The 26,041-nt window shown below is 43.9% G+C and overlaps 2 protein-coding genes across 21 annotated transcripts; one reads left to right on the top strand and one right to left on the bottom strand.

Annotated features, from left to right (window-relative positions):
• The first annotated feature begins 218 nt into the window (after positions 1-218).
• Positions 219-1,892, top strand: LOC117640109. Its single transcript, XM_034376365.1, has 2 exons — positions 219-464; positions 1,035-1,892. The coding sequence occupies exons 1-2, from the start codon at positions 277-279 to the stop codon at positions 1,654-1,656; spliced, it is 810 nt and encodes a 269-aa protein (XP_034232256.1). The 5' UTR covers positions 219-276; the 3' UTR covers positions 1,657-1,892.
• Positions 1,893-2,987: 1,095 nt separating this feature from the next.
• Positions 2,988-13,585, bottom strand: LOC117640402. 20 transcript variants are annotated; one of them, XM_034376881.1, is made up of 6 exons: positions 13,493-13,585; positions 12,101-12,205; positions 10,637-10,981; positions 7,865-8,116; positions 6,083-6,297; positions 2,988-3,288 (listed from the first exon to the last, which is right to left on the bottom strand). In XM_034376881.1, exons 2-6 carry the CDS (start codon positions 12,164-12,166, stop codon positions 3,189-3,191), a joined length of 978 nt encoding a protein of 325 aa, XP_034232772.1. In that variant the 5' UTR covers positions 12,167-12,205; positions 13,493-13,585; the 3' UTR covers positions 2,988-3,188. The 20 variants fall into 20 exon arrangements, with proteins under 20 accessions (XP_034232772.1, XP_034232786.1, XP_034232774.1 ...); XM_034376895.1 differs by having other exon boundaries at positions 12,107-12,205; XM_034376883.1 differs by lacking the exon at positions 13,493-13,585 and adding an exon at positions 13,353-13,466.
• Positions 13,586-26,041: the final 12,456 nt, after the last annotated feature.

Raw genomic sequence — 26,041 nt, 5'->3', positions numbered from 1 at the left:
CAAAGTACGAAGTGCACAAATTCGCATCGCTCAGCCACACTACGCGCCCACACTAAACGGCGCGTACCCCTAGTATATTTGCCACATATTTTCTATATCGGAAAAGTATCTGGCTAAATTATCTTTTCCACATATGTCGTCAATACATGTTGGGCCATATATTTTGTCCATACAATGCCCATATATTTTCCATTTTGCAAGGGCCACTGCTTCAGCCACCCCGAGTGGACTTGCAAGTTGCTGGAGGCGGTGGCGCCGCACTTAGAGGGGCTGGAGATGGAGGACCCCGACCCGGAGCACGTGCAGGTGCTGAGTGGGATGCCGGCACTGCGCAAGCTGCGCCTGCAGGGCGGCGAGCTCTGGGACGACGCGCCGCCGCTGCCGCCGCAGCTGGAGCACGTGTACCTCCATCGGGCCAGCTTGGATCAGGTTCTCTCGCTGCAGCGCATGCCCCGCCTACGCAGGTGAGACCGAGGGGTGAATCACTAGTGTACTCATGTGTACAAATTTGCCCGTACTCAGTGTACTCACAAGTTTAAAAAGGGTGAAATTCACTAGATTTTCGACCGATTTATCGTTGAGTGCCTATTAAAACGCTAAATAAAGCCTGAAAACGCTTACAAACGTGAAATTTATGAGTAAAGAAAGGTGTACTCACGCGTACTCATGTACTCATGTGTACACTACGACGCTGAGTGATTCACCCCTCGGGTGAGACAGTCTTTAAAACTTCAGGGCAGTGCAAATCCAAAAGTCTGCCGTTCCGCCACTTCAGAGGCGCTCGCTTTAAACGCACAGGAAATATTTAGAGCATATGTAAGATACAAGATTGTTAGTCTGTAATACGCAGAAATCATTGTAGAATTACTTCATATTGTGCAGAAATGCTTCGTATTACGAAGAATTTTGCTTCATAACACGAAGCATTCCTTCCCAGATTTTACAACCCCTCGTTTTGTTCGAATTACAAAGCGATGCTTCGTAGAATTTTTACTGTGTGGCCGCATTGCCCAATAATGTTCTCTGCCCTCCAGCTTGACGCTGGGCTACAGCCCCTGGAAGGTATTCCCACCGCTGCCTCCCCACCACTGCGGCCTGGAGTACCTCAACATTTTAGGAACTCGACGATCGCCGACTGACGACCACATCCTCTTCTCCCTGATCCGCGCACACAGTGCCACCCTGCAAGAGTTGCGCATCTGGACCGGCACCTGCAAGCCGACCAACGCGGTGATGAGCCGTTACTGCTTTTACGACGATCTGGGCCCGAGGCTGGCCCAGTGCAACCTGCGTTCCTTGAAGTGGCTGGTACTCACCAGGTCGTCGCCCCTTGCACGAAAGGGTTCGAAAGAGGAGCTATCGCACTGCGATAAGGCGTGCAAGGTGCAACTGCAGTCCATCGTTGATGCGCTCAAGCAGAGCGGAGCTGAGACCGCCGTCCTGTGTAGCGTCTGCCACAAGCACCGCCTCAAGCAAAGTGACTTCCCTCATGATGATTTGCTTGTACCAGGTTTACACCATCTGCCGGAGGGTCGACTCTTCCGCTTCCCGTCGAAGGAAATTGCGGGTATCTTGGAGTCTCTTGAGCGCGTGTCCATCCCGTCGAGCGACTTAATTCAATACATGGATCAATTCACGAATCTTCTAAAAAAGTGAATGTTACCTGTCAATGTACGCATTGTTTGTCTTGAAAATTACAACTCAGATGTAGGCAGCATGAAAAAAAGCATTCGTTTATCAGTTGTCTTCTTTTCTAGTTAGCAATTTGCTAATTGAGATATGAGTCGGATTTTCTATTGTGGGGATAGTGCAGTACTATGTTGATCTGTATTTTTGTGTTTCCTTATGACCGCACATTCTGGCATTTTAATAAAGACCATATTGCAACAACATTGGTATGCATCGATTATTTAGCACCTCTCACGTGAAAGGGTGCTCTACTTCAAATCTACTAAGCCCTTCTATATTTTTTTTCAAATCCGAGAGATATTTTGGTCCTAATAACTTTTTTTTCATCAAAACTATGGGAAGAATTAGAACAGGGGCTTCTCAATCTCCTATGCCAAAGGAGATATACTGGTCACAATTGATCCATGAAGCGGAAGAAGTGGTTAATCATTTTTCAGGAGACACAAATGTTTGCAGGGTTAACTTAATCCAATCAGATGAATGATGCTATTGCATTTTTGTCCAGAAAGCCTAAGTAATAACCGTGAAAATTTTCAAAAGTGTAGCATCCCTATGTAGACTGTTACTGACAGTGATTTCTATCTTTATGTGGAATGGATTACGGAACAATGTTGACTTAGTTCTTCCAAACAAGGCGGAATTTGGAGACAATTTAAGTGGAGCTGAGGTCTGCATGGAGTCTGTATTTCTGTGGTACATTTTTGGAGTTACATCTTTTTTCCAACTAGTGATGAGGAGTTGAGTTGATTCTTGGGGAAGTATTGCCCTTTTTTGTGTTCGACCTTTCTTCCGGTGATACATGTGTGTGTACACTGGTGAAACAAAGGCATAAATCGTTAATGCCTTTGGGAAGGGCATTAAAATTTTGCTTGAAATTCCTATACCATTCACGCCCTTCCCAAGGGCATAAAACGATTTATGCCCTTGCAAGGGCGTAAAAGTGTATTAATGCCCTAAAGGGCGTTCCAATGAAAGACGCAGGAAGATTTTTCCCCAACGCTCTAAAAAACACTAAAAAGCAACTTTTCTCTGAGACCGTTATTTGGACATATTTGAGGCTCTACTTATCAGGACTCATCAACTTCGTGTGATTACCATGAGAACTTTTCAAACTTGTAACTCGCACCATATGAAATCTGACAAAGCACACATTCACGTGTCATATGCCGTTTTATACTCTACGTCTGGTTCTCATCCAAAGGAATGTGACACGATGCCCAAGAGACGTGACGTGTCACAAAACATGATGTCACGCTGCCGGAACGAAAGTGATGAGAGTAATTGACCCAAGACCCTTGTCTTATCAAGTAAACCACGCGGCCATTTATTTCTGTGTCTTATGAGTCACACAAAATTGGCAAAATAAAAACACACAAGAGCAATTTATGAAATTTAAGGAAAGGAAAAGGAATGCTTTCATGTATGGAGCGTACTAAGAAAACATAAAATCAAAATGATCCAATTCTTGAACACGATGTGTTGGCGTAAACGAACAGTGTCTAGGCACACTGTCGGCAATAGACGCCTTCCCAGACAAATTGCTTCAGCTCCTCACGAAACGCAAGGCAGTCCTCCTTGCTGTGTCCGACCCACTCGTTTCTGGAACACAAAGCAGAACCGACCGAAAATTCCATGTAAACAGTTCGAACTGTTCATGCGCATGAACCAGAAACGGTCTAACGTCGTTCCCGGTGTAAAATCGAGATCCGACAAATAGAGTGCAATGTTAAAACCTCAGCAGATGAAAACCGATTTTCAATATCAAAATTGGAATGTTTTTCAAACATGAAATTTAGCATAATTAATAAGTAAACATAAATTTCAATGGTAGCGGTTAACCTTGAAGTCAAAGATACTTTCAAAGACCGCTTTTCACGTCAACGACTGTGGACAGATTCAAAGACTACACTACAACTATTTGTCTTAAAAAAATTACTACTTTGGCAAACCGAAAAGGGTGTTTGAGGCACAAAATAAGCAAATCTTTGGCCTAAAAAAAAACCTGTGGTGGAAGGAATACACCGGTGACTATAGTGGGCAGTTTTGTAAAAGAAAAAAACTGCAATTTTCCAACGTAAGAGCTTTAGATAATTTATATGTAAAATGACGACTTTTCAGTGTAAAATCAAATAACAACTACTACTTTATAGACATTTTTTTGTGAAACCACGATTTCCTTCGTACACACTAAATTCTTATGGACATTTTTATCCATAGGGGGCATTCCACGTCAAACCATCATGGTCCAAAACGCACTTGCTCAGATCCGGCTCCCAATGTTTTCTATCATAGCCTACCACTCAAGGACCACTCAAGTAAATTTTTTTGAAAAAACATGCAGAACTTTGGCCGTGGCGATCTTTTGAAATTTAAAAAAAATTTCAAAACTTTTTCTTTAGTTTTTTAAAAATTGTGTCTTTAGGCGCTCAAATGGGTTGAAAACAGTAAATGGCAACATAATAAAGTGAGAAACGAGGTTGGGGCCCTCAGTCTTTGCCTAAAAGGGCGTTTATGACTAAAAACAACGGTTTTTTGATTTCCCAAAATACGCCATCTTACTTTTTGACCATAATGGTATCAAAGGGCCCTAGGGGGGTACTCTAACTGCCAGCAAAATATTGGGGACGGCAATCCATAAACACGAGAGATATTGTCAAAAAAACTCTAAAAGTTATCTTAGTGGATCGTCAAAAATTGACTATTTGACACCCATATCGCTCCCGTGCATTAAAATGTTGTCCTAGTGTCTGTCTTAACTCTCTGGAACCATTTCGAGGTGAAGGTAAACATTCTAGTAAAGATTCTAGTAAAGATCCTGATGTGACTAATAGACGAAGTCGGGCTCCTCGACCCCCTTTCCGACCCCTCGTTGAAAAGGTCTTGCTGAGACCAATCGAAATCTGCAATAAATTTTTTTAGTCGGTCGACCCCCTTTTTTTGAAGATCCTGATCTGGCCAACTTGTGAAAGCGGCCGATGGGGTCGGGACCAGGTCCATTCATCTTGTCTCGTCGCCCCGATTCCAAAAATACCCCTATGTGCCCTGCTAGCACCAATAATGGCGGAAAACCCCCTCCCGCTCATGTAAACCATGATGCACCTGCAGCAGCCCTTGTGCGACCCGGACGGGATTTGCACCACCGGATTATTTGTTTGGACGGTACTCCTGAAGTACCCTCCAAATCTGGTTACTCTAGCTCAACTCTCTCCTTGTACACAGACGCCAACAACAACAACACACAGACACAAAGGCAAATGCATAGGCCCTCCCCCTATTTTTTGAATAGAAGGGCGGGCCAAAAAAGGAAAAGAAAGGTGGTGGTAGGCCAAGTTTTGTACGTTGCTTGGTTTGGCCTACTTGAGCAATTTTGTTGAATTCATCGAAACTTTCATACCCAAAATATGCCACCTTGGATTAGAACCTGGGACGTCTCATTCCACTTCTTACCATTCCACCAACATTACAAGAGTTGAGGCACTACACAGCGAGAAATCGTAGGCCTCAACTCTTGTAATGCTTACCTTCACCTCGAAATTGTTCCAGAGAGTTAAGACAGACACTAGGACAACATTTTAATGCACGGGAGCGATATGGGTGTCAAATAGTCAATTTTTGACGATCCACTAAGATAACTTTTAGAGTTTTTTGACAATATCTCTCGTGTTTATGGATTGCCGTCCCCAATATTTTGCTGGCAGTTAGAGTACCCCCCTAGGGTTCTTTGATACCAATATGGTCAAAAAGTAAGATGGCGTATTTTGGGAAATCAAAAAACCGTTGTTTTTAGTCAAAAACGCCCTTTTAGGCAAAGACAGAGGGCCCCAACCTCGTTTCTCACTTTATTGTGTTGCCATTTACTGTTTTCAACCTATTTGAGCGCCTAAAGACACAATTTTTAAAAAACTAAAAAAAAAAGTTTTGAAATTTTTTTGAAATTTCAAAAGATCGCCACGGCCAAAGTTCTGCATATTTTTTCAAAAAAATTTACTTGAGTGGTCCTTGAGTGGTAGGCTATGATAGAAAACATTGGGAGCCGGATCTGAGCAAGTGCGTTTTGCACCATGATGGTTTGACGTGGAATGCCCCATAGTTATGCATGCACAAATACGCCTATATGTTATGTATAATATTATGCATCACTGTGTACATTTTATGCAGGAAGATGCATAAAATGTACACAGTGATGCATAATTTTATATATACCTTAAGGACGTTTCTGCGCATGCATAACTATGCATAAAAAAATGCATCATTATGCATTTAAAAGGTCCATAAGAATTTAGTGTGTAGGCTGCGAAGCCCTTCGTTTTCTTTCACAACGAGCAGTTCTTTGTGAAAATTTATCTGTGAATATCACAAAAACTTTCCGTGACCGGCGACGATAGGTACTCACACGCCTTTGAAGCCAATGAACCGCAGCTTCTTCCCGCGGAGGCCGGCGAGGAGCTCGCTGCGGTCCCGAGCCGACCCCGGGTCCGGGTTCACCCCCAACGTGCGCAGCCGCGTGCAGCGGGAGAGGGCGGCGCTGCTCGGCAGGCAGGACACGTGTAACCCCTCCAGCGTGTCGGCGAAGCGCTCCACCAACATGCTCACCGCCTCGGGGAATTCCTGCCACACCAAACCAATGCTGTGTTACGCGAGGGAGTACACTGAAATTCCAAACGCTATGAGTATTGCACGTATGGTGCAACGCGTCGAGATATCGCACCATACGTGCAATGCCTCAGCCATATTGCACCTTACGTGCAATGCATCCCGAAAATGCCCTATGCTAATGCATGGGAATAGGGAGACATTGCACTTCATGTGCAATGCTTTTGCATTGCACCGATTGACGCTATACTCATAGCGTTTGGATTCTCAGTGTAAACACTCGCGAGTAATACCGTACACACTAAATTCTTATGGACTTTTTTTATGCATAGTTATGCATGCGCAGAAACGTTCATAAGGTATGAATAAAATTATGCATCACTGTGTACATTTTATGCAGGAAGGTGCATAAAATGTACACAATGATGCATAATTTTATTCATACCTTATGAACGTTTCTGCGCATGCATAACTATGCATAAATTATGCGTCATTATGCATTTAAAAAGTCCATAAGAATTTAGTGTGTACACAATAACCATGTATTATGCGAAATACACGTAAACGTAATATCATTTGATCCATGAAGCGGAAGAAGGGGGTAACTCCATTTTCATCATTTTTCAGGAGAAACAGAAAAATGTCTGCAGGGTAAACCTAATCCAAACAGATGAATGATCCAGTTGAACTTTTGTCAAAAAAGCCTAAGAAATAACTCTGAAAACTTCCAAAAGTGCATCACTCTGCAGACTCTGTAGACGGTTTCTGTTATTTAAATCTTTACGTTGGCATGGACCACGGAACCATGTTTACTTAGTTCTCCCAAATAAAGGGGAAATTTGGAGACGATTCACGTGGAGCTGAGTTCTGCGTAGAGTCTGTATTTCTGTGCTACGTTTTTAGAGTTACCTCTTTTTTCCAACAAGTGATGGGGAGTTAAGTTGAGTTGATTCTTTTTAAACTAGATTCATAAAGACACAAGTTGAGTTCTCTCCTTTTGCCATGTTGTGGAATGGAGAGTTACCTCCATTCTCCTATGAAATTAAGACCATAAAAGGGGTCAACTTGAGTTGAATCAATTATTTGTGGATTTTCTCCTTAACTGTTCGGAATTGGGTGAAACAACTTGGTGTAATGATGCAAACTATCCTAAGACACAAATAGAAGATAAAAACTCAACTTGAAGATAAGTCGGATTGTTCCCTTATTCTTCCTGGTTCACTTACGGGACAAATGTGCCAAATTTCGGCATTTTAAGATCTTGATACACGTGTAACATCCCCGAAATACAGCGTGATAGCGCGTTTAATACCAGAGTAGTCAATGCACGAATTTTTGAAGTGTTTACCCCCTTGGTGTTACTCGCGGAAGAACCCACTCGAAAATCCTTGCGAAGAGCTATAATCTCCGGCGGAGTATTTCAAACTCCCTTACCAACTCCTTTCTTTTTAATGTGTAGAAAAAAAAACATAGTTTGTTAATAATATTTCAAGATGGGGCCCTGTTCCTGAGCGGGAAAGGGAGATCGGGGGAGGGAGGTAGAAAGAGGCAAAGAGAGTCGACTTAGGTGTTTGTAACTTACCCCTCCGTCGGTAATAAGTGCCTTTAGCGGCTTTTCACGCTGAACGGGTACACCCGGCAACAGCACTGGACAGGAGTATTTCTCGTCCCGGCTGAACTCCAACTTGAGGCTGAGCATGTCGCGGCACCGGAGAGCAGCAAGCAGGCAGGCAACGTCGGGGTTTCGGAGGGTGACTTGCTCGAGGCCATCCTGCTTCTGGGCCAGGAGCTTGGCAGACCAAGCCAATCGTCCGTTCAGTCCAAGCCCAAAGAGCTGCAAGCAACAAAGTCAACCAGTCAACACATTTCAAATTCAACGAGACTAACAACTCAAACGTGGCCTACTCCGCAGTGAGTTAGAGACAGTGAATTAGACAGCACACACTCGCACTAAATGTTTTGAACAAGTTTTGTAAGAGACGTCAGTTTTATGTGCACACGAAATTTCACACCGACTAGCTATGGACATTTTTGATACCAGTTACTGGACAGTTTCGTATCCATGGAGGAAACGTTTTTATACGTTACCAAATGGCGAAAAATTCATACGCAAACCGTAGACAAATTTGTCCATATATTTTTGGAAGCATTATTGCATTAAACTAAGAGCTAAATTGTTCACAGATGTGGACAAATATGTCCGCGCGTAAAAAGGTTCACAAGAAAGTCCATAAAAAAAGTCTGCATAGATAATGGACCAAATATATCCATTAGCCACACTACAAACCTAACTGTCTACTTGGTCCACACTTACAATTGCATGCTTGCAAGTACACACAAACGCATGCATGGCCAAGTACATAGTTATAAATGCATGCTTGCAAGTACACACTTACAAACGCGCTTGGCGCCGTATACCGAGCTCCATGCTAAGCTTAGGTGTTTGTTTGTAAGTGTGTACTTGCCAAGCATGCATTTGTAAGTGTGACTTGACAAAGCATGCGTTTGTAAGTGTATACTTGCAAGCGTGCATTTGTAAGTGTGTACTAAGTAGACAGATAGGTTTGTAGTGCATAGACTTTTTTTGTTCCCAAGGTCTGGATGCAAACTGATGTCCAACTGATGGACATATTTATGAACAGCTATACATAATGTTTCGTAAAAGCCTTGGACAATTATGTGTACATTTGGCAACGCTTAAAAACGTTTCCACTTCATTCCAACGTTCCACAGGGTCACACTGAGAATCCAAACGTTATGAGTCAAATGCAAAAGCACCATAACGTGCTATATTCATAGCGTTTGAAACGACGGGGTAACGACTTCAGTAATCCGGCTGACAAGAAATGGTAATCCGTTCCGGATGACCAGAAATTTTGAGGTAATCCGGGGTTATTCTGCGTGATCCAAAGGAAATCCAGGAAAATTTTCGATGTAAGGGAGGATGGGGAACCATGACCACCCCCCTCGCTCTCGGGAACTACTTAGCCGACGGCAACCGGTCAACTGAACTTTCGAGAGAATCAGATCCTTACTATTTTAAACCAGAGCCCTACCTTCTCACTTCAATGGTACAACCATAGCACCTCGCCAAAATTTTCGTTACAGCGTTTTCACTAAATTTGGCATATTTCAAATCTGGGATATTTTTTCTCACTCTCGCATTTGAGAAGGTAAGTTCGATGTCTTAGATTTTTCTCAAAATGTCGGCTCTCCGGCAAAATAGCCATTATCACATTTAAAGTTAAGTAGCTTTTTACTTGCTCGGGGAGCATTAGAGTCGTAAACTGAATTGTGGGGAGCCATGACCACTTTTTAGTGGGGTTCCATGACCATACATATTTGAGTGTTTTTTCTCATTTTAGGTCAGATAATGATTTATTTTCGTCAAACATTTGCATTTTGCTTCAGAAAATGTAGAAGGTTTGAATAATCGCTGCAGAATAGATAGTTTTATCACAAATCGTGAAACACCAGGATGATTAAGAATATGCACTCTTACAACCTTACGAAGTATTTTCTTTGTAAGCTTACGTATGCTCAAAATACTTTGTTATACAAACTACTTTTCTTTGTAAGACCCGAAACAGTTTGTAAGATTTTCTCAGTGTGGTTCTGAAACTGAGACTTGAAATGGTAGTTTCTCTAGCACTAAATGAGCTCCAAACCGCAAAAGTGGGCCGCGAAAGCGATCCGTGGCAACTTTGCACCGAGACGGCTCTGGCATTATGAGAAACAGCATTTATTTTTCTTGTTTGCAGTGTTGTAACCGCGATAATTTTCTTAAAATTTACCAAATTGAAATCTGCATACGAGTTTGGATTCATCTTAGCAAGACAAACATAAAATGTTAACACATGTCATAGCTTTGGATGTGAAATTTGAAAGCCTTAGAGCGTTAACTGTTTTAAACGGTCTATTTTAAGGCATCTTAGAACGTTTGAAACTTCGAAGGTTTTTAGAGTGTTTTTTAGTTAAGTTTACTGGTCTGATGGTAAGGACAGCGATATAAACAATTTCGCTGAGAATAATGGTAGAAATTACACTTCTTGGGCCAAAAAATTACTATGGTCATGGTGCCCCACGGGGTGGTCATGGTATCTGTGAGCCTGCCGTGCATTGCAGACAAGTTGCAATGGGTGGAAGAGGTCCTTGGAGGTCCCAAGAATCCCCTCATGCTGGAAACTTAACTTTTCGAACCATACGGTGGAGTAGAGGGAGGCACAAAAAAAAGTGGTCATGGTTTCCCACCCCACCCTCCCTTAATCCGGGGGTAATCCGGGTAATCCGTAATCTGGCTGACACGAAATTTACTAGTCGTTACGCCCTCGGTTTGGAATCTAAGTGCAGGCACCTTGAGTTTAGAGTGGGTGAGGGCCTTGCGCGCTGCGGGCAGCATGATATCCGCCGTCTTGAGCCAGTGGAGGCGCGGCGCGAAGCGCACGATGCGGACGAAGTCCCTCGCGTTCCTATGTCGGAGGCTGTAGGTCCGAGGCAAGTCCTTGCTGACTCGATCCTCGAAGACCCACGAGTAGAGGAGGCGTCCGTCCTTCCACACGGCGGGCTGCATGGCCGTGGTCCGCCACGACCGGCAGGTCTGCCCCGCCGACACCACGTCCATCATGCCGAGGTGGCCGAAGACCTGCTCCAGGGCAACGGACGGCAGCGCCGACCAGCAGACCATCGCCTTTTCGTCGTCCTGCGTCATGCACATACGCACAAAAGTTATGACTTCTTGAGTCAAGAAGTTTGGCGTTAGGCTTAAAATGAAGCTTAGTCTAAAAAAAGCGTAGAAGCTAGGAAGCTTAGACAAGATCCCCGATGCATTAAAATACGTCCGTTGGAATCTAGACGGATAAGTCAGTGGCCGTTGGGCGTAAGGCGCATGGGAAACCCATTGAAAATAGGTTCACTGTTAAAAAAATTCTTAAATTTAATGCATAATGACATCTTAATTTTAATAACTTTTTGAAAGGATATGAAAACTCATAAAGGTTTGTGAAGTTTAAGAAAATTTCTTACATTGACCAAAACATTTCTGACAAGTAATGAAAATATTGGTAACTTTCAGAAACTTTATTAAAATTGAAAAACGAGTTCATAAAATTTGAGATTGTTTATCAAATGTAATAATTTGTTTCTTAAAATTCTAAATTACTATGACTTTTTATATTTGATTCTCATCTTGCCAGTTGAAATTGTGATCATTGGACGCTTTTCTACCAGTGTACTTAAAGAAGAAATTTTTATGTTCTTGGTCATGTCAAGTCGTGTTTGGAGGCCCTTGGATGAGCGCTTCCGCTGCCTAGCGGAGTCTCCGCCGAGAGGCATGGAGTCATCCACATCCTAGGGCCCGCCTCCCAGAGCTCACTCGTGGCACAGTTGGTAGCGTCGCGGTGCAGTAATCTGGAATTCCGGGTTCGAGACCGGGTTTCAACCACGCTTCCAAGCAACTTCGGCAGTGAAATCGACTACTACCATACTACGAGTAACTCATAACGTATACAAGACGTTCAATTTTTCCCTACTCCTCATTAAATTCTTCTTAAATGCAAAACAACTTTTAAGAAACAGATTATTACTTTTCAAATTTGGTTCTTACTTTTAAGAAGAAAAAGTTTATTACTTTTACTAGCAAAAAGTCTTTGTAAACTGCTTCATAAAAAAGTTTCTTAAAATTAAGATGGATTTTTTTAACAGTGTTGTTCTGTCCGATGACCACTCAAGTTACACTTGGTTTCAAGCGTAAGAGGACCGCGCTTGAAAGAAGATACTACGCTTTCGTTCTCATTTCTGAGGCCGCGATTGTCGCACTCACACTCACTGCATTCTCCGTGGCGCGTCGTTCCGCTCTCCGCTTCCTCGGGGGCTCCCTCGGATCCATGCCTAGGACTCACGAAGTTATTGACTGCACTGGGTAGACCTGTAGTGGCAAAAAAAAGGGGGGGACGGTTAACAGATTGACAGACACCTCTGGCAAAACTGTTGCCGAAGGCATCTTTGAAAATTGACGCGCCAATTCTCGGTTATTAATTAAAGTTCTTCGTATAGATTAAAATATTCTTCTCAAATTATCAAACAGTCAACGTTCACCGTGAAGCCCTGAAGCTTCTTCGTCGAGAGAACATTCTATTCTAGAATACCGGAAGCCGGGAGGAAAGGGGGTAGTTTCCGAACCTTACTAAAAAGGACAAGTGTTGAGAAGTAGAGAACTTCAGTCCGAAGAAGAGGAGGAACACCGTATGTCGGAGCGGCAGAACCTAACTAACACTCACTTGTTTATACCCCAAATAGGGCACTGGAATGAATCCCTAGGCCGGAAGTCAAAAAACTAAAGTAAGAACTAAATTCGCTTCTGCGCATGCGCAGACGCTGCATCAAAGAGGAGGGGGGACGCCTTCACATGAGCTGAAGCGCTTATAGTTCTAACTTTTGTTCCTTGACTTCTGGTCCAGGGATTCGTTTATATATACCCTATACAATTAGAGTACTTCAATGAATCTCGAAACGGAAGAAAAAGAACAAATGTGTAAGCCCTCACTGGTAAAACTAAGGCGAACTGTTACACCCTTCGTGAAGCGTACACACTTATCATCTTACGATGGTAACGCGAACGTAACATACACTGAATTCAAAACATGCGTATTACGCTGAAATGTCATCGTACTACAATCGCAACCAACGTACCTTACGTTGACTACGTGTGTAATACGTTGAAAACATGCGTATTACGTTGAAAATCCTGCGTACCTTACGTTGACATTCGTGCGTATTATGCAGGTTGGAAATTAGTCGTACCTTACGATGGAAAATCATCGTATTACGCACGAAAACCAACGTAAGATGATGAGCGTGTACAGCCAGTACGCCCTTCTTCAAGCGTACAAGAGTTCATGCGCTCCTTTCCTCCTGTCTCAATGCATGGGGGGCATTGCCTTGAAGCGTAGTTGTACGCTTCAAGAAGGGCGTACAGTCTTGAAGCGTAGTTGTACGCTTCAAGAAGGGCGTACAGTCTTGAAGCGTAGATGTACGCTTGAATGCAGCGTATGAAGCGTACAACTACGATTTACTTTGACCAGTGCTGAAACAGCATCTACGCATGCACTGACGTTCCGCCACCACCCGGTGCGCATGCTTTGTAGCTGTTTTTAGGGCTTCTATTTCATCCGTATCAAGAATCATTGGAGTACAAGGATTTGCAACCACTTACCGTGACGACCGGATCGACTATTGGATGGCGGAAGAAAATTTCGTCGATCTCAGACCGGAAGTAGGCGCAAGTTGACTGCACCTTTACACAGTAAGGGAGGGTGGGGCACCATGACCACTTTTTTTTTGTGCCTCCCTCTACTCCACCGTGTGGTTCGAACAGTTAAATTTCTAGCATGAGGGGGTTCTTTGGACCTCCAAGGACCTCTTCCACCCATTGGAACTTGTCTGCAATGCACGGCAGGTCACAGAACACTTTGGAAAATAAAACGCAAAGTGGTCATGGTGCCCCACCTATGGGGCACCATGACCACCCCGTGGGGCACCATGACCATAGTAATTTTTTGGCCCAAAAAAGTGTACTTTCTACCAGTATTCTCATTGAAATTGTTTATATCGCTGTCATTACCATCAGGCCAGTCAACTAAACTAAAAAAAACTGTAAAAACCTTCGAAGTATCAAACGTTCTAAGATGCCCTTTAAATGGACGGTTTAAAACAGGTTTAAAGCTCTAAGGCTTTCAAATTTTACATCCAAAGCTATGACATGTGTTAACATTTTATGTTTGTCTTGCTAAGACGAGTCCAAATTCGTATGCAAATTTCAATTTTGGGAAATTTTAAGAAAAATTTTCGCGGTTACTACACTGCAAACAAGTGAATTAAATGCTGTTTCTCATAATGCCAGAGCCATCTTGGTGCAAAGTAGCCACGGATCGCCTTCGCGGCCAACTTTTGCGGTTTGGAGCTCATTTTGTGCAAGAGAAACCACCATTTTAAGTCTCAGTTTCAGAACCATTCTTTAAACATCTTGGTGATTCACAAATTATCACAAATTTGTGATAAAACTATCTATTCTGCAGCAATTATTCAACCTTTATACATTTTCAGAAGCAAAAAGCAAATTTTCGACGAAAATAAATCATTATCAGGCCAAAATATGAGAAAAACACTCAAATATGTGTGGTCATGGTGCCCCACTAAAAAGTGGTCATGGTGCCCACAGTGCAGTTTACGACTCTAAGGCTCCCCCAGCAAGCAAACAACTACTTAGAATTAAATGTGATGTTGGATATTTTGCCGAAGAGCCGACATTTTGAGAAAAACCTAAGACATCGAACCTATCTTCTCAAATGTGAGAGTGAGAAAAAATATCCCAGATTTGAAAAACGCCCAATTTAGCCAAAACGCTGTAACAAAAATTTTGGGGAGGTGCTATGGTCGTACCCTTGAAGCTAGAAGGTAGGGCTCTGGCTGAAAATAGTTAGAATTCTATTCTCTCGAAAGTCCGGTCGACCGGTTGCCGTCGGCAAAGTAGTTCCCGAGAGCGAGGGGGGTGGTCATGGTGCCCCAGTGGTCATGGTGCCCCACCCTCCCTTACGTTCCGCTCAAAGTGGTCCGGCGGCTGTAATGGGCTTTAGGTACGGCCCCTTTTAGCCTCAAAGTGACTTTGAGTTCCTGCAAAGTCTTATTGGGACTTTAAGACTAAAAGTCCTCCATAGAATCTGACTATGTCTCCCGCGCGTATGAAGCGTTCCGTTGGTTAGTTTGGTGATGGGATAATGAATGATCCATGAGGCGGAAGAAGGGAATAGCTCAAATTTCACCATTTTGTAGGAGAAACCCAAAACTGGTTGCAGGGTAAGCTAAATTTCATCAGATGAATGATGCATTGCATTTTTGTCAAAAAAAGTCTAAATAATTGTGAATTTTGCAACACAATGCCGGAGAATACTTCGCACTGCGAAGTAATTTTCTTTGCTAGCTTTTATCAGTGGGGGTAGAACATAACAAGGTAGGTGTACGCCAGACCGTGTCTTGTCGTAACAAGCTTGCGATGCTGCGCCAGTTCCGACAATCCACGCCTAGCGTCTACATCAACCTTGGCCTGCTGCGGTGCTGGCCTGCCGCGTTCGAAATCAAAATCAAAGTGATTGTTGAAACTCTTCTACTCAGAGTGCAAGGCAATAGGGTACTTTCGTAGAATCCTGAACCGGAAGCAAGCAGACCAGCAGACGCCAAATTGGCCGGAAACTAACCTCTCTTCGGATCCAAAACTATAGCCGAGCTGTACAAATATTGCTCGCGAAATACATATGCACTGCAAACAAGTATCAAACGACTGTTTATGTTCAAGTGTGGCCGATACCTTTGACGAACGTCTCTATCCCATGTCAAGGTTGGATCTACTTCCGCCAACATGGCGTCTGTGTGCTTCCGGTTCAGGGACGAAAGTACCCTATAAAGGCTAATGCCGATTTGAAAACCCTTTATCAGAACATCCGACGCTTTTGGAGTTAAAGGTTCAAAAGTGCAAAAGTGAAAAGCAGCGCCGCTCTTGGTCAGTGTCTCGGCTCGGCTCCCCTCTCTCCGTTTATTTTGCGCTGCCGAGTCGAGTGCCACGGTGATAGCCATTTCCAGGGGCGTAGGGGGCGCGTGAGGCCATGCTCGAGTGAGTTGCAGGGGTTACGGAGTTTCATTCGATTCTGAAATCTAGGCCGTTGTTTTCAAAACGCTCCGCACAGATCAAAAGATCATGCATTAGACGTAGGTTGGGTAAGAAAAGTACACTCGAGGCTCGGGTTAGAAAAGAACACCTGCTATATCTCCGAACTGAAACTATTCTATTCTGAACCATCACTTTAGTGGTTTTAGAAAGCTTGGTCATCCCGCAAACAAATAATAAATTTAGCCCAGTTGTACGTATAAGTTATAGAATCAAACTGCACAGTTGAAAAAATTATCACTTAAAATGACTATGAAAATATTTTTCTAAACTGTATGTACTTTCAGGGGGCGGCAACGGCCTAGGAAGCGCGTGAAGCCATGCGCGAGTAACGTGCAAGGGTTACTTATTTTGCTTCGATTGTAAGATCTAGGCCGTTGGTCGCAAAACGCTTTGCACAGATCGAAAGAGCACAAAATTTGGGGTGCGTTAGGCGTAGTAGACTGCCCGATGCTTCCAATTCAACCGAACACAAGGGCGAAATCATTTACATCAACACGGCGCATTCGAGTTTTTCCCTCAATGTTATGATTTTTGTGTTTTTCGGTGTTTTTACTGCACCTTAATATTAGGTAAGGGGAGAGTTTCGAGAAGAGCAATTAGCCTAATGCACCCTAAATTTCAAGCCCTTTCCATCGGTGCAAAGTGTTTTGAAAAACACAGTCTAGTTTTCATAATCTCGAACAAGTGCGCAACCTCTGCACTGACGGCGCGAGCATCGCTTCACGCTCTCCCTAGGCCGTTGCCACCCCCTGGTACTTTGAAGTAGGGTCATTCCACGTCAAGTCGACAAGGCCTCTGCCACCATGGTCACCGAATTGATTCTTCTTTTCAGGGTTTGTTACCCCCATGGTACTAGTTCATGACCGGTACAAAGTTTTTCGAATGTGGCCCCAGGGGCTTAGATATAGCAAAAAACTTTTTTCTCAAATTGCTGCACCAGTGCAACTTTGAAGGTTCATAGCGTCGCTAATATGCATCGTAGACCAAATCCGAGACCAGATTTGGAAAGGGGAAGAAAAATCGAATCTACTAGTGAAAACCATTATTTTTTTTGAAAAAAATTTTTTACTTTCAAACTTTTACTAAATTTTAAAATTTGCACAGTTTCCAAGTACCTTAACCAAATTTGGCTCCCGTTGGCTTAAAACTTAGCTTGGACCCTCCTCTAATCGAAACAGTCAACCACAAAATACGTTTTGCGCCGTTCTCGAGAACGAACCATTTCCGTGGACCTCTGCAACACTCTACTTCACTGTAAAACGGTATTTAGCCCACCCAGTTTGGGCTGGGCACCCTGGGCGCCCTGCCCGATCGAACCCTGGCTCCGGATCCCGTTTCCAGTGTGTGTAGCGCCCCTTCCAGATAGGCAGCCCATCGTGCCGCGCCGCACTGGGACCCTGCGGGTTGCCTACCCACCAGGCGCTCCAAGCGAATCGACACATATTTCCCCCCTCTGCTGGCAGTACACTCTAAGCCGGAGCTTGGCAAGTCTACTGGATGTCGGATGGAGGGGATAAAAGCAGACAAGTTTGTAACATGAAATGAAAATTTTATTGCAATTTTGATTCAAAATATTGAAGCCATGTCAAGCCATCTCTGCTAATTTTACCTGAGCTGCCTTCCATTCTTTTGCAAAAAGTTTAACAACAGTGCCATTTTTCTGGAAGTACGGAGTTACAAGACAAAGAATGTCTTGCAAATACACCTCCTCATTTTTGTCAGTAAAAACATATGTGTAGCTTTTGTCAGTGGGAGACAAAATTTGGACAGTAAAACTGTCATTGAGTATGTCATGGTCACAAACAGAGCCCAGCTTGATATCAGAACTATTTTCACTGTACAAGATGAAGCCTCGTACATCATTGAAATGTAGTTTACATTCCTTGGTGGAAATTTTTCTTAAAGGTGAACGCTGTGTCATTGGATACAACCTTCATCATGATGTATGGCGCATCTTCACATGGAATGAGGGCGTGATGTGACTGGATGCCATCTATATCAAGAGCAGTAGCAAAGCGAACCTAAGAGAAAAAAAATGTTTTGATTATTATTTTTAATTACGTAAAATACCATTGATTTAAAAATAGTACTATCTTACCATTAGTTTAGTCTCATTTGCTGCCACCTCTTCGGAGGAGACGTAATGAAACGTCATCCCCTTAATGTTCTCTTTGACCCAAAGATACATTGCGTGTGGGGTCGTGATTTGTTCTCCAGCTGCAATTACTCGAAGGCAGTGCTGGTAGACAAGACTCTTAATCCTACCCGTGGCACCATCACAGGCTGATTTTCCATGAGCTCTTGCTGTGAAGTGCCACTCTGCCACCATTCCAAAATCCAGCTTGTGGAAGAAAAGGTTGGCCGCTGCTTTCTTGTTTTTGTATTGAGCAGCGCAACCGTCTGATACATAATAGATTTTGGTTAACTTTAGATTTAAATCATTGGTCATATGGTTAATTAATTTTCTTTGAAACACATGGACTGCAGCAGTATAATGGATCATGTGGTCAGAGATGATGACAAAACAGTGATGCTTCAGCTGTCCATCTTCTTTGTAATAAATTACAAACGGGTGTATCGTTGCTTGAGGTGTATCCAAATAGGAACTTCGAGAAGCTCTTTGAATAACGAATGAGAAATTTTCTCCAAAGTCGCCCTGAACAAGGACCTCTCCTTCAGCCAGATTTTCTATTTTCTTCTTTATGAAATCCACCTGCTCCTTGTAAATGTAATCATGAGGTATGAGAGTACTAATTTGGTCCACAAAATCTTCAATGAAATCCTCTACTTTCTTAGTAAGGGTGATGAGATTACTTCTGTCAGTAGACTCCCAGATTGTAAGTTACATTTTCCATAAATTCAGAATCTAGATGGACTTCCAAGATTTCTTGTAGCTTCAGGGAATCTGGACATTGAGAGCAGGTACGAAGAAAGCACTCCCTTGTGGGATTTTCACACAACAAGAGCGCTCTGCAATCCCGCACAGCTTCCAAAGAATCACACTTCAGGTGGCCATGTTCAAACATAAGGTCGGGGTTCTCATGATAAGTGCAGACACAAACCACATGGGTGCCTGCACGACCAGCCAACACACACTGTTTGGGTCTTTATTCACAGAATTTACCAAGAGATATCTTGTTGTCAGGATGCTCTTCAGTGAATTTTTTATGAAGACTCCCAAGAGTCCCCAGAACAAGTCGCTTTCTTTCTTCAACCTTCTCTCTTCTCCCATCTTCATGACGAATTGTTATGTGGACAACATCTTTTCTGCCAGGAAGCGGACGGCTAATTTCATCTCTCATGTAGAACACTTTGACTAGTTGGGCTGTCTCTGGAGACAGAATACGTCCTATTTTATTTCCCGGCTCTGAAAAAATTCCATTTGTCTCTGCAAGAGCTCGAGCTTTTCGAGCTAGATGGTTGGAGACATTAAATGTTCCTCTGATGTTGGAAATACTCATGGATTTCGGTAAAACAGTAAGTGCCATTATTTTCTTGCTTTTCTCATTGGTATTTGAAATATACTCTTGAAGCTGGAGAATCATTTGTTTGTACAGTAACAGGTCTGCACTTTCACAAAAGGACGAACCTGAAATTATCTCTATGGCAGTCTTCATGTGATTTAAGATCTCATCCCGGTAAGGTGCTTGCCTTTTTAATCTACGCAAATCAATTGTAGATAATCCTTGGCTCTCCAAGCACGAATTTAAACCAGTCAATGGAGTTGACTGAAAAGTCTTATCAGTTATGTCAGTAACAACAAAATTGTTATGACTTTGTCCTGATAGTGTCGACACTTGACTGGAGTGAACACTTTGAGAGGACTCATAACGGTTGAAGACAGGTTCTTGACCCAATGCCAGTGCCGCCTCTGACTCTTTCTTCTGTTCAGCTGATTTACCATACAATTTAACATGACAAGTGAGACATATTTTTTTTCCTGGTATGAGACTTAAGCCAAGCTCTTTTCCAACACTTCTTGTTTGCAAAGATATTTCTTTAAGAACTGGAGATTTCTTTCTCTTCTTTGAAGGTGGTCCTTGTGTTGACGTCTCCAAGTGCAACTGGAGAGGGTCGCAGCAAGCTCTTTGGTGATTTGCATAAGCAATCAAAAACTGGGAACAGTGTTCTTCACACACAGACTTGACAGTATTTTTGCAGCCAGATCTCAAACGTAACAGCTTGAGGTCCTCGTCACTAAATTGAGATCTCTTTAATAGCCGCTTAGAGCATTGCTTTCCCAACGCAGTTTCCTTCAGAAAGCACTTCATCTGAAAAAAAATTATTATAACTCATAAAGAAATTTAAAAAATTAATTGAAATAAAATGACTTTTATGACAATTAGGAAACTAATTGATAAATGCCATTCACACAGAAGTTATAGGAACAGATACTCCAGATCACGCCACTAACCTCTAAATAAACATTAAACAACTTCAGACAACTAACAACTAAACAGTCCGAGCAGGCAAGCCTTTTCAATCTGTGGGAAAGCAAAAGTGGTCAGAAACACAAACACAAAAGTACAACAAGTAATTCATGTTATGCTGTATTACTTGATATAAGTTGAGGTGAAGGCACAATGTCCAGCGGACAACAACATACAACACTGGTAAAACTAAAGCGTAGTATTACCCTCTGTTTTCAAGCGCAATCAGTTTACGCTTGAAACCAAGCGTAACAGGCTCATCCGCCAAGATTCCCCCTATCTAAATGCATGTGGGAATTTCCAGAGTATGCTTCATTTCAAGCGTAACGTCTTCAAGTGTAACTTTATGCTTGACTCAAGCATAGAGTTACGCTTTAGTTTTACCAGTGAACAACATACAGCAACAAATAACAACAACAACAACAACACAGCCCACAACCAACCGCAAGCCTCGGCACCGAAAACCCGAAAGCACCCGAACGACGCTCGGGTGCAAACACAAGTGGCATTCCCTCCGACCGTAGGTCTGTGCCGACCAGGGCGCTACCACTCGGGCCTTTAGTATACCATACGGGGAGATTGCACTTCTGAAATCGAATTTCACTCAAGGAATAGGCCGTGGAGTGGAAGTCAGCAGAGGGAGGCGGACGGGGGAAATATGTGTCGATTCGCTTGGAGCGCAGCCCTTGATGGTAATGGTAATGGTGGGTAGGCAACCCGCAGGGTCCCAGTGCGGCGCGGCACGATGGGCTGCCTATCTGGAAGGGGCGCTACACACACTGGAAACAGGATCCGGAGCCAGGGTTCGATCGGGCAGGGCGCCCAGGGTGCCCAGCCCAAACTGGGTGGGCTAAATACCGTTTTACAGTGAAGTAGAGTGTTGCAGAGGTCCACGGAAATGGTTCGTTCTCGAGAACGGCGCAAAACGTATTTTGTGGTTGACTGTTTCGATTAGAGGAGGGTCCAAGCTAAGTTTTAAGCCAACGGGAGCCAAATTTGGTTAAGGTACTTGGAAACTGTGCAAATTTTAAAATTTAGTAAAAGTTTGAAAGTAAAAAAATTTTTTTAAAAAAAATAATTTTTTTCACCAGTAGATTCGATTTTTCTTCCCCTTTCCAAATCTGGTCTCGGATTTGGTCTACGATGCATATTAGCGACGCTATGAACCTTCAAAGTTGCACTGGTGCAGCAATTTGAGAAAAAAGTTTTTTGCTATATCTCAGCCCCTGGGGCCACATTCGAAAAACTTTGTACCGGTCATGAACTAGTACCATGGGGGTAACAAACCCTGAAAAGAAGAATCAATTCGGTGACCATGGTGGCAGAGGCCTTGTCGACTTGACGTGGAATGACCCAGTACAGCTTCCTGCAGAATCAGCCGACAGTCTAATGCATGGTACCATCTTGTGGCTTAGACAATCATCTTTGAAAAACAGTGCCGTTTGATGCTCTTAGACTTCAACACAAATTTTTGTAAGTGTAAACATGAAACGGGGAAGAAAAGTACCGTAGCTGGGGAAGAAAAGTACACCCTGTAAACCGGGGATCAATATTGAATTGTTCGCGGAAACAGATTTGAGTAGGCGAGACAAAGCAATAAATGTCTACACATGTTATAGGATTAGACTCGAAATAAACACGTTATTGGGCATTTACGTGAAAAAGAGAAGGAAAGTACAAAACTGCTGTATCCACTTATCTCTGAGAAAAGGCTTCTTGGACCTTCTTTAATGAGTTCATGCAGAAAAAGAACCAATGGACCGATTTTGACGAAACTCGAACTAATGGCAAGTGAAAACTCTCCACTTAAGGGGTAAAAACGTGTATTGAGCCAAGATTGGGGGTCTTCTAGTTCAACATCGCAATTCTTTTCGTTTTACTTTTCTTTCCCGGTGGTGTACTTTTCTTACCCTTTTCGAGAAGTGCCGAAATCACATATATTTTGGCATGTTTAACGTAATGTGAGGAACTACAATCATTGAATAGTGATCCATTTCATCAGGAAGGGACTGGATTATAAGTTCACGAAAGCAGAATAGTTGAATCCTCATTTGGAACTGCTGCACAGTCAGGGCCGGACTGGCTAAGTCAGGGCCCCGGTCGCAGTGTGACGTCAAGGGCCCCCTTTTCCGATATGCGTCCATTGTTTTAAATTTACTAGCCAGGGGAGGGTAAGCCGTGTTTGCTGACTTTGGGCGGCCACTGTGTCCAATCTAGTTGACGTAAAAGGCCTCCCTCGACGCCTTAGTATTCTTATGACCCTACTCTTTCATGCCCTGTATCGGGGAGACGTTGACCACAACGATTTTGCCTTTGACCGCAACGATTTTGGGACCAAAGTTGGTCAAAAAATGGTCGAGTCTCGAAAATTTGCTGATTTGCTGACTTTGGGCGGCCACTGTGTCCAATCTAGTTGCCGCAAAAGGCTTCCCTTGACGTTATAGTATTCTTAAGAGCCCACTCTTTCATGCCCTGTATCGGGAAGACGTTGACCACAACGATTTTGCCTTTGACCGCAATGATTTTCCGACCAAGTTGGTCAAAAAGTGGTCGAGTCTCGGAAATTTGCTGATTTGCTGACTTTGGGCGGCCACTGTGTCCAATCTAGTTGCCGCAAAAGGCTTCCCTTGACGTTCTAGTATTCTTAAGACCCCACTCTTTCATGCCCTGTATCGGGAAGACGTTGACCGCAACGATTTTGGGACCAAAGTTGGTCAAAAAGTGGTCGAGTCTCGGAAATTTGCTGATTTTGCTGACTTTGGGCGGCCACGGTGTCCAATCTAGTTGACGTAAAAGGCTTCCCTCGACGTTCTAGTATTCTTAAGACCCCACTCTTTCATGCCCTGTCTCTGGAAGACGTTGACCACAACGGTTTTGCCTTTGATCGCAACGATTTTGGGACCAAAGTTGGCCAAAAACTGCGCTTGATTTGCCGAAATCATGCGTAAAATCTGCAGAAATTTCGTGGAATACCAACAAAATCTCGCGGAATCCGGCATAATTTTAACGCAAAATTCTGCGAAATCTTGAGAAATTTTCAAATGGGTACCCCTTTGATTTAAGTACGTAAATAGTTAAAGACCGCGACTTTGCCGCGGCTAAGAAGGCCCCGCGGTGGAAAGGCCCCGTGGCCCGCGGCCGAAAGGCCCCGCGCTTCGCGCGAGGCCCCGGGCGCGATCGCGCCCCCGCGGCCCGGGCCAGTCCGGGCCTGCTGCACAGTGCAAAGTACGCGTTTTGTACTTTTCTTCCCCAACCTACCCCTAATCTGCCAAGTCTATCAAAATCGTAAAGAAAATTTACTAATAGCATACAGGGGCCTCATTGGAGAAATAAAATGCATCCCGGGGGATACTATAGGGCTTCTTTGTGCCTAATTGGCTGAGCGATAGCAAAGCCTGTTACTCCAGTGGGGTTGAAATATTTTCACTGTGGCAAAAAGCTTCGGAAAATTCTGTAAACAGCTTGTGGTAATTCTCCGTAGGCCCCTTATCAATATTCTCCGTAGGCTCTTACAGTATTTTCTGTAGGACCGCACAGTATTCTCCGTAGGACCGCACAGTGATCTCCGTAGGACTATACAGTCTTCGAGGTCCTACGGAGAAGACTGTGCGGATTTACAGAGAATACTGTGCGGCCCTACGGAGAATACTGTAAGAGCCTACGGAGAATATTGATAAGAGGGCTACGGAGAATCCTGGCAAAAAAATTAACAGGATTTTCCGTACCTTTTTGCCACAGTGTTTCCTGTCTGTCTGTCTGTGTGTGTGTGTCTGTCCGCACTACTCCTCCTGAACGGCTCGGCCGATCTCGGTGAGATTTGGCACACTTTTTGGGTATGTCCTTGGCTCGGCACACGCAAAATTTCACCATCCTAGCCCAACTGGTTCGGTTTTTATAGCCGAAAAACACTGAAAAAACGGCGAAAAATCGAGTTTTCTGTAGGCAGATTGCTTCTGTCTTGAAGAAAGGGGGGTCTGGGGGGCGGAGCTCCCCAGCCCGGACAAGTGAAAAAGTTACAAGGGTCAAGATCGAGTTATCTGCAGATCACGCAACAAGTTAGGAAAATCGACGATGGAGAAGCCATTGCCTGCCGAAGGCAGGCTAGCGCCGCAGGCCAAGGTAGGTACGCCAGGCGTGGATTGGAGAAACAGGCAGCGAGACATCGCGAAGCCTGTTACGACAAGACGCGGTCTGGCGTAAACCTACCTTGTAATTCGGACCAATGTGCCCCACTCTCCCCCACGTCTTTCAGTATGTCGAAACGAGGTGGCCAAAGCCTCGTCGTCTGTGTACACTATGAGCAGATGGCATTCAGCATCAGCATGGTCAATGGGCTTAAGGTCCTTGCACCAACATAGTATTTTTTTTTATTTGAAGTCAATTTATGTCCAGAGGCCGGACCCTGTTGTGGTCTCTACAAGAATGTTTTTACAGTGGATGTTTGGCCAGGATGCTTACAATGGTGGTTAGGTTAAAAATCCTCATAGATACGCAGTGTTCCACTCAGACAGGTACAATCAAAGTGGTTTTTCAATGCTTTCTTAGTTGCTAGGTTGTTACTTAACAGTTTAATTGGCTGAGCGATAGCGAAGCCTGTTACTCCAGTGGGGTTGAAAAGTTTTGTCTGTCTGTCTGTCTGTCGGTCGGTCTGTCTGTCTGTCTGTCTGTCGGTCTGTCTGTCTGTCCGCACTACTCCTCCTGAACGGCTCGGCCGATCTCGGTGAGATTTTGCACACTTCTTAGGTATGTCCTTGGCTCGGCACACGCGAAATTTCACCATCCTAGCTTAACTGGTTCAGTTTTTATAGGCGAAAAACACCTAAAAAACGGCGAAAAATAGAGATTTCTGCAGATAGACCACTTCTGTCTTGGAGAAAGGGGGGTCTGGGGGCGGAGCCCCCCAGCCTCGACAAGTAAAAAAGTGACAAGGGTCAAGATCGTGTTATCTGTAGATAAAACAACTCTATTTAGAATGTAGGGGGTCTGGGGGGCGGAGCCCCCCAGCATTCAACAAGTTAAAAAATAACCGACAATGTACGAGCCATTGCCTGCCGCAGGCAGGCTAGCGCCGCAGGCCAAGGTAGGTACGCCAGGCGTGGATTGGAGAAACAGGCAGCGAGACATCGCGAAGCCTGTTACGACAAGACGCGGTCTGGCGTAAATTTACCTTGTAGTAATTCTGACATTTTTCACTGCAAAAGAGACAGACAGATTATTAGACGTTATTCTTCATCAATGGTCAACAGGTCATGTCAAGGGAGGCATAGGGGACGTGGGCGTAGGACGGGAGGCGTGGGACAGGGCTACACATGTTTCATTGCGATGAGATTTCCTATAAAGCGCCCCAAAACAGCCAGGAGAAGCCAGCAAAGAGAGTGACATCGTATTCAAACAGTCACATTCTAACACAAATCACTGCCCTAGACGCAACGACACCTAACCTTAAACTTGCACGGATTGCGACCACTGAAACACAAGTGCACTGTGGCAGGTGCCAAAAGGGGTGCCAGAGGGGCGAGACACTAGGCAGGGACTTACTTGTTGTGGCTGAGCTATACCAAAGGCAAGACAAGAGTGAATTCTAAATTTCATGATCTCACCTGCAAACGTC

Source organism: Thrips palmi, unplaced genomic scaffold (assembly GCF_012932325.1).
Source record: "Thrips palmi isolate BJ-2018 unplaced genomic scaffold, TpBJ-2018v1 HiC_scaffold_12, whole genome shotgun sequence".
Lineage (NCBI taxonomy): Eukaryota > Metazoa > Arthropoda > Insecta > Thysanoptera > Thripidae > Thrips > Thrips palmi.
The sequence above is the reverse complement of the archived record's forward strand: the minus strand, read 5'-3'. Positions and strand labels throughout refer to the sequence as shown.

What these genes read in the sequence shown, in the direction of transcription:
- LOC117640109 (XM_034376365.1), top strand. Translation starts at nt 277, where the DNA reads ATGGAGGACCCCGACCCGGAGCACGTGCAGGTGCTGAGTGGGATGCCG. An exon ending in CGCATGCCCCGCCTACGCAG is followed by an intron (nt 465 to 1,034) that starts GTGAGACCGAGG and finishes TCTGCCCTCCAG; the next exon opens with CTTGACGCTGGGCTACAGCC.
- LOC117640402 (XM_034376881.1), bottom strand. Translation starts at nt 12,166, where the DNA reads ATGGATCCGAGGGAGCCCCCGAGGAAGCGGAGAGCGGAACGACGCGCC. An exon ending in TCACCCACTCTAAACTCAAG is followed by an intron (nt 8,117 to 10,636) that starts GTGCCTGCACTT and finishes TGTTGCTTGCAG; the next exon opens with CTCTTTGGGCTTGGACTGAA. An exon ending in CACTTATTACCGACGGAGGG is followed by an intron (nt 6,298 to 7,864) that starts GTAAGTTACAAA and finishes TTGGTGTGGCAG; the next exon opens with GAATTCCCCGAGGCGGTGAG.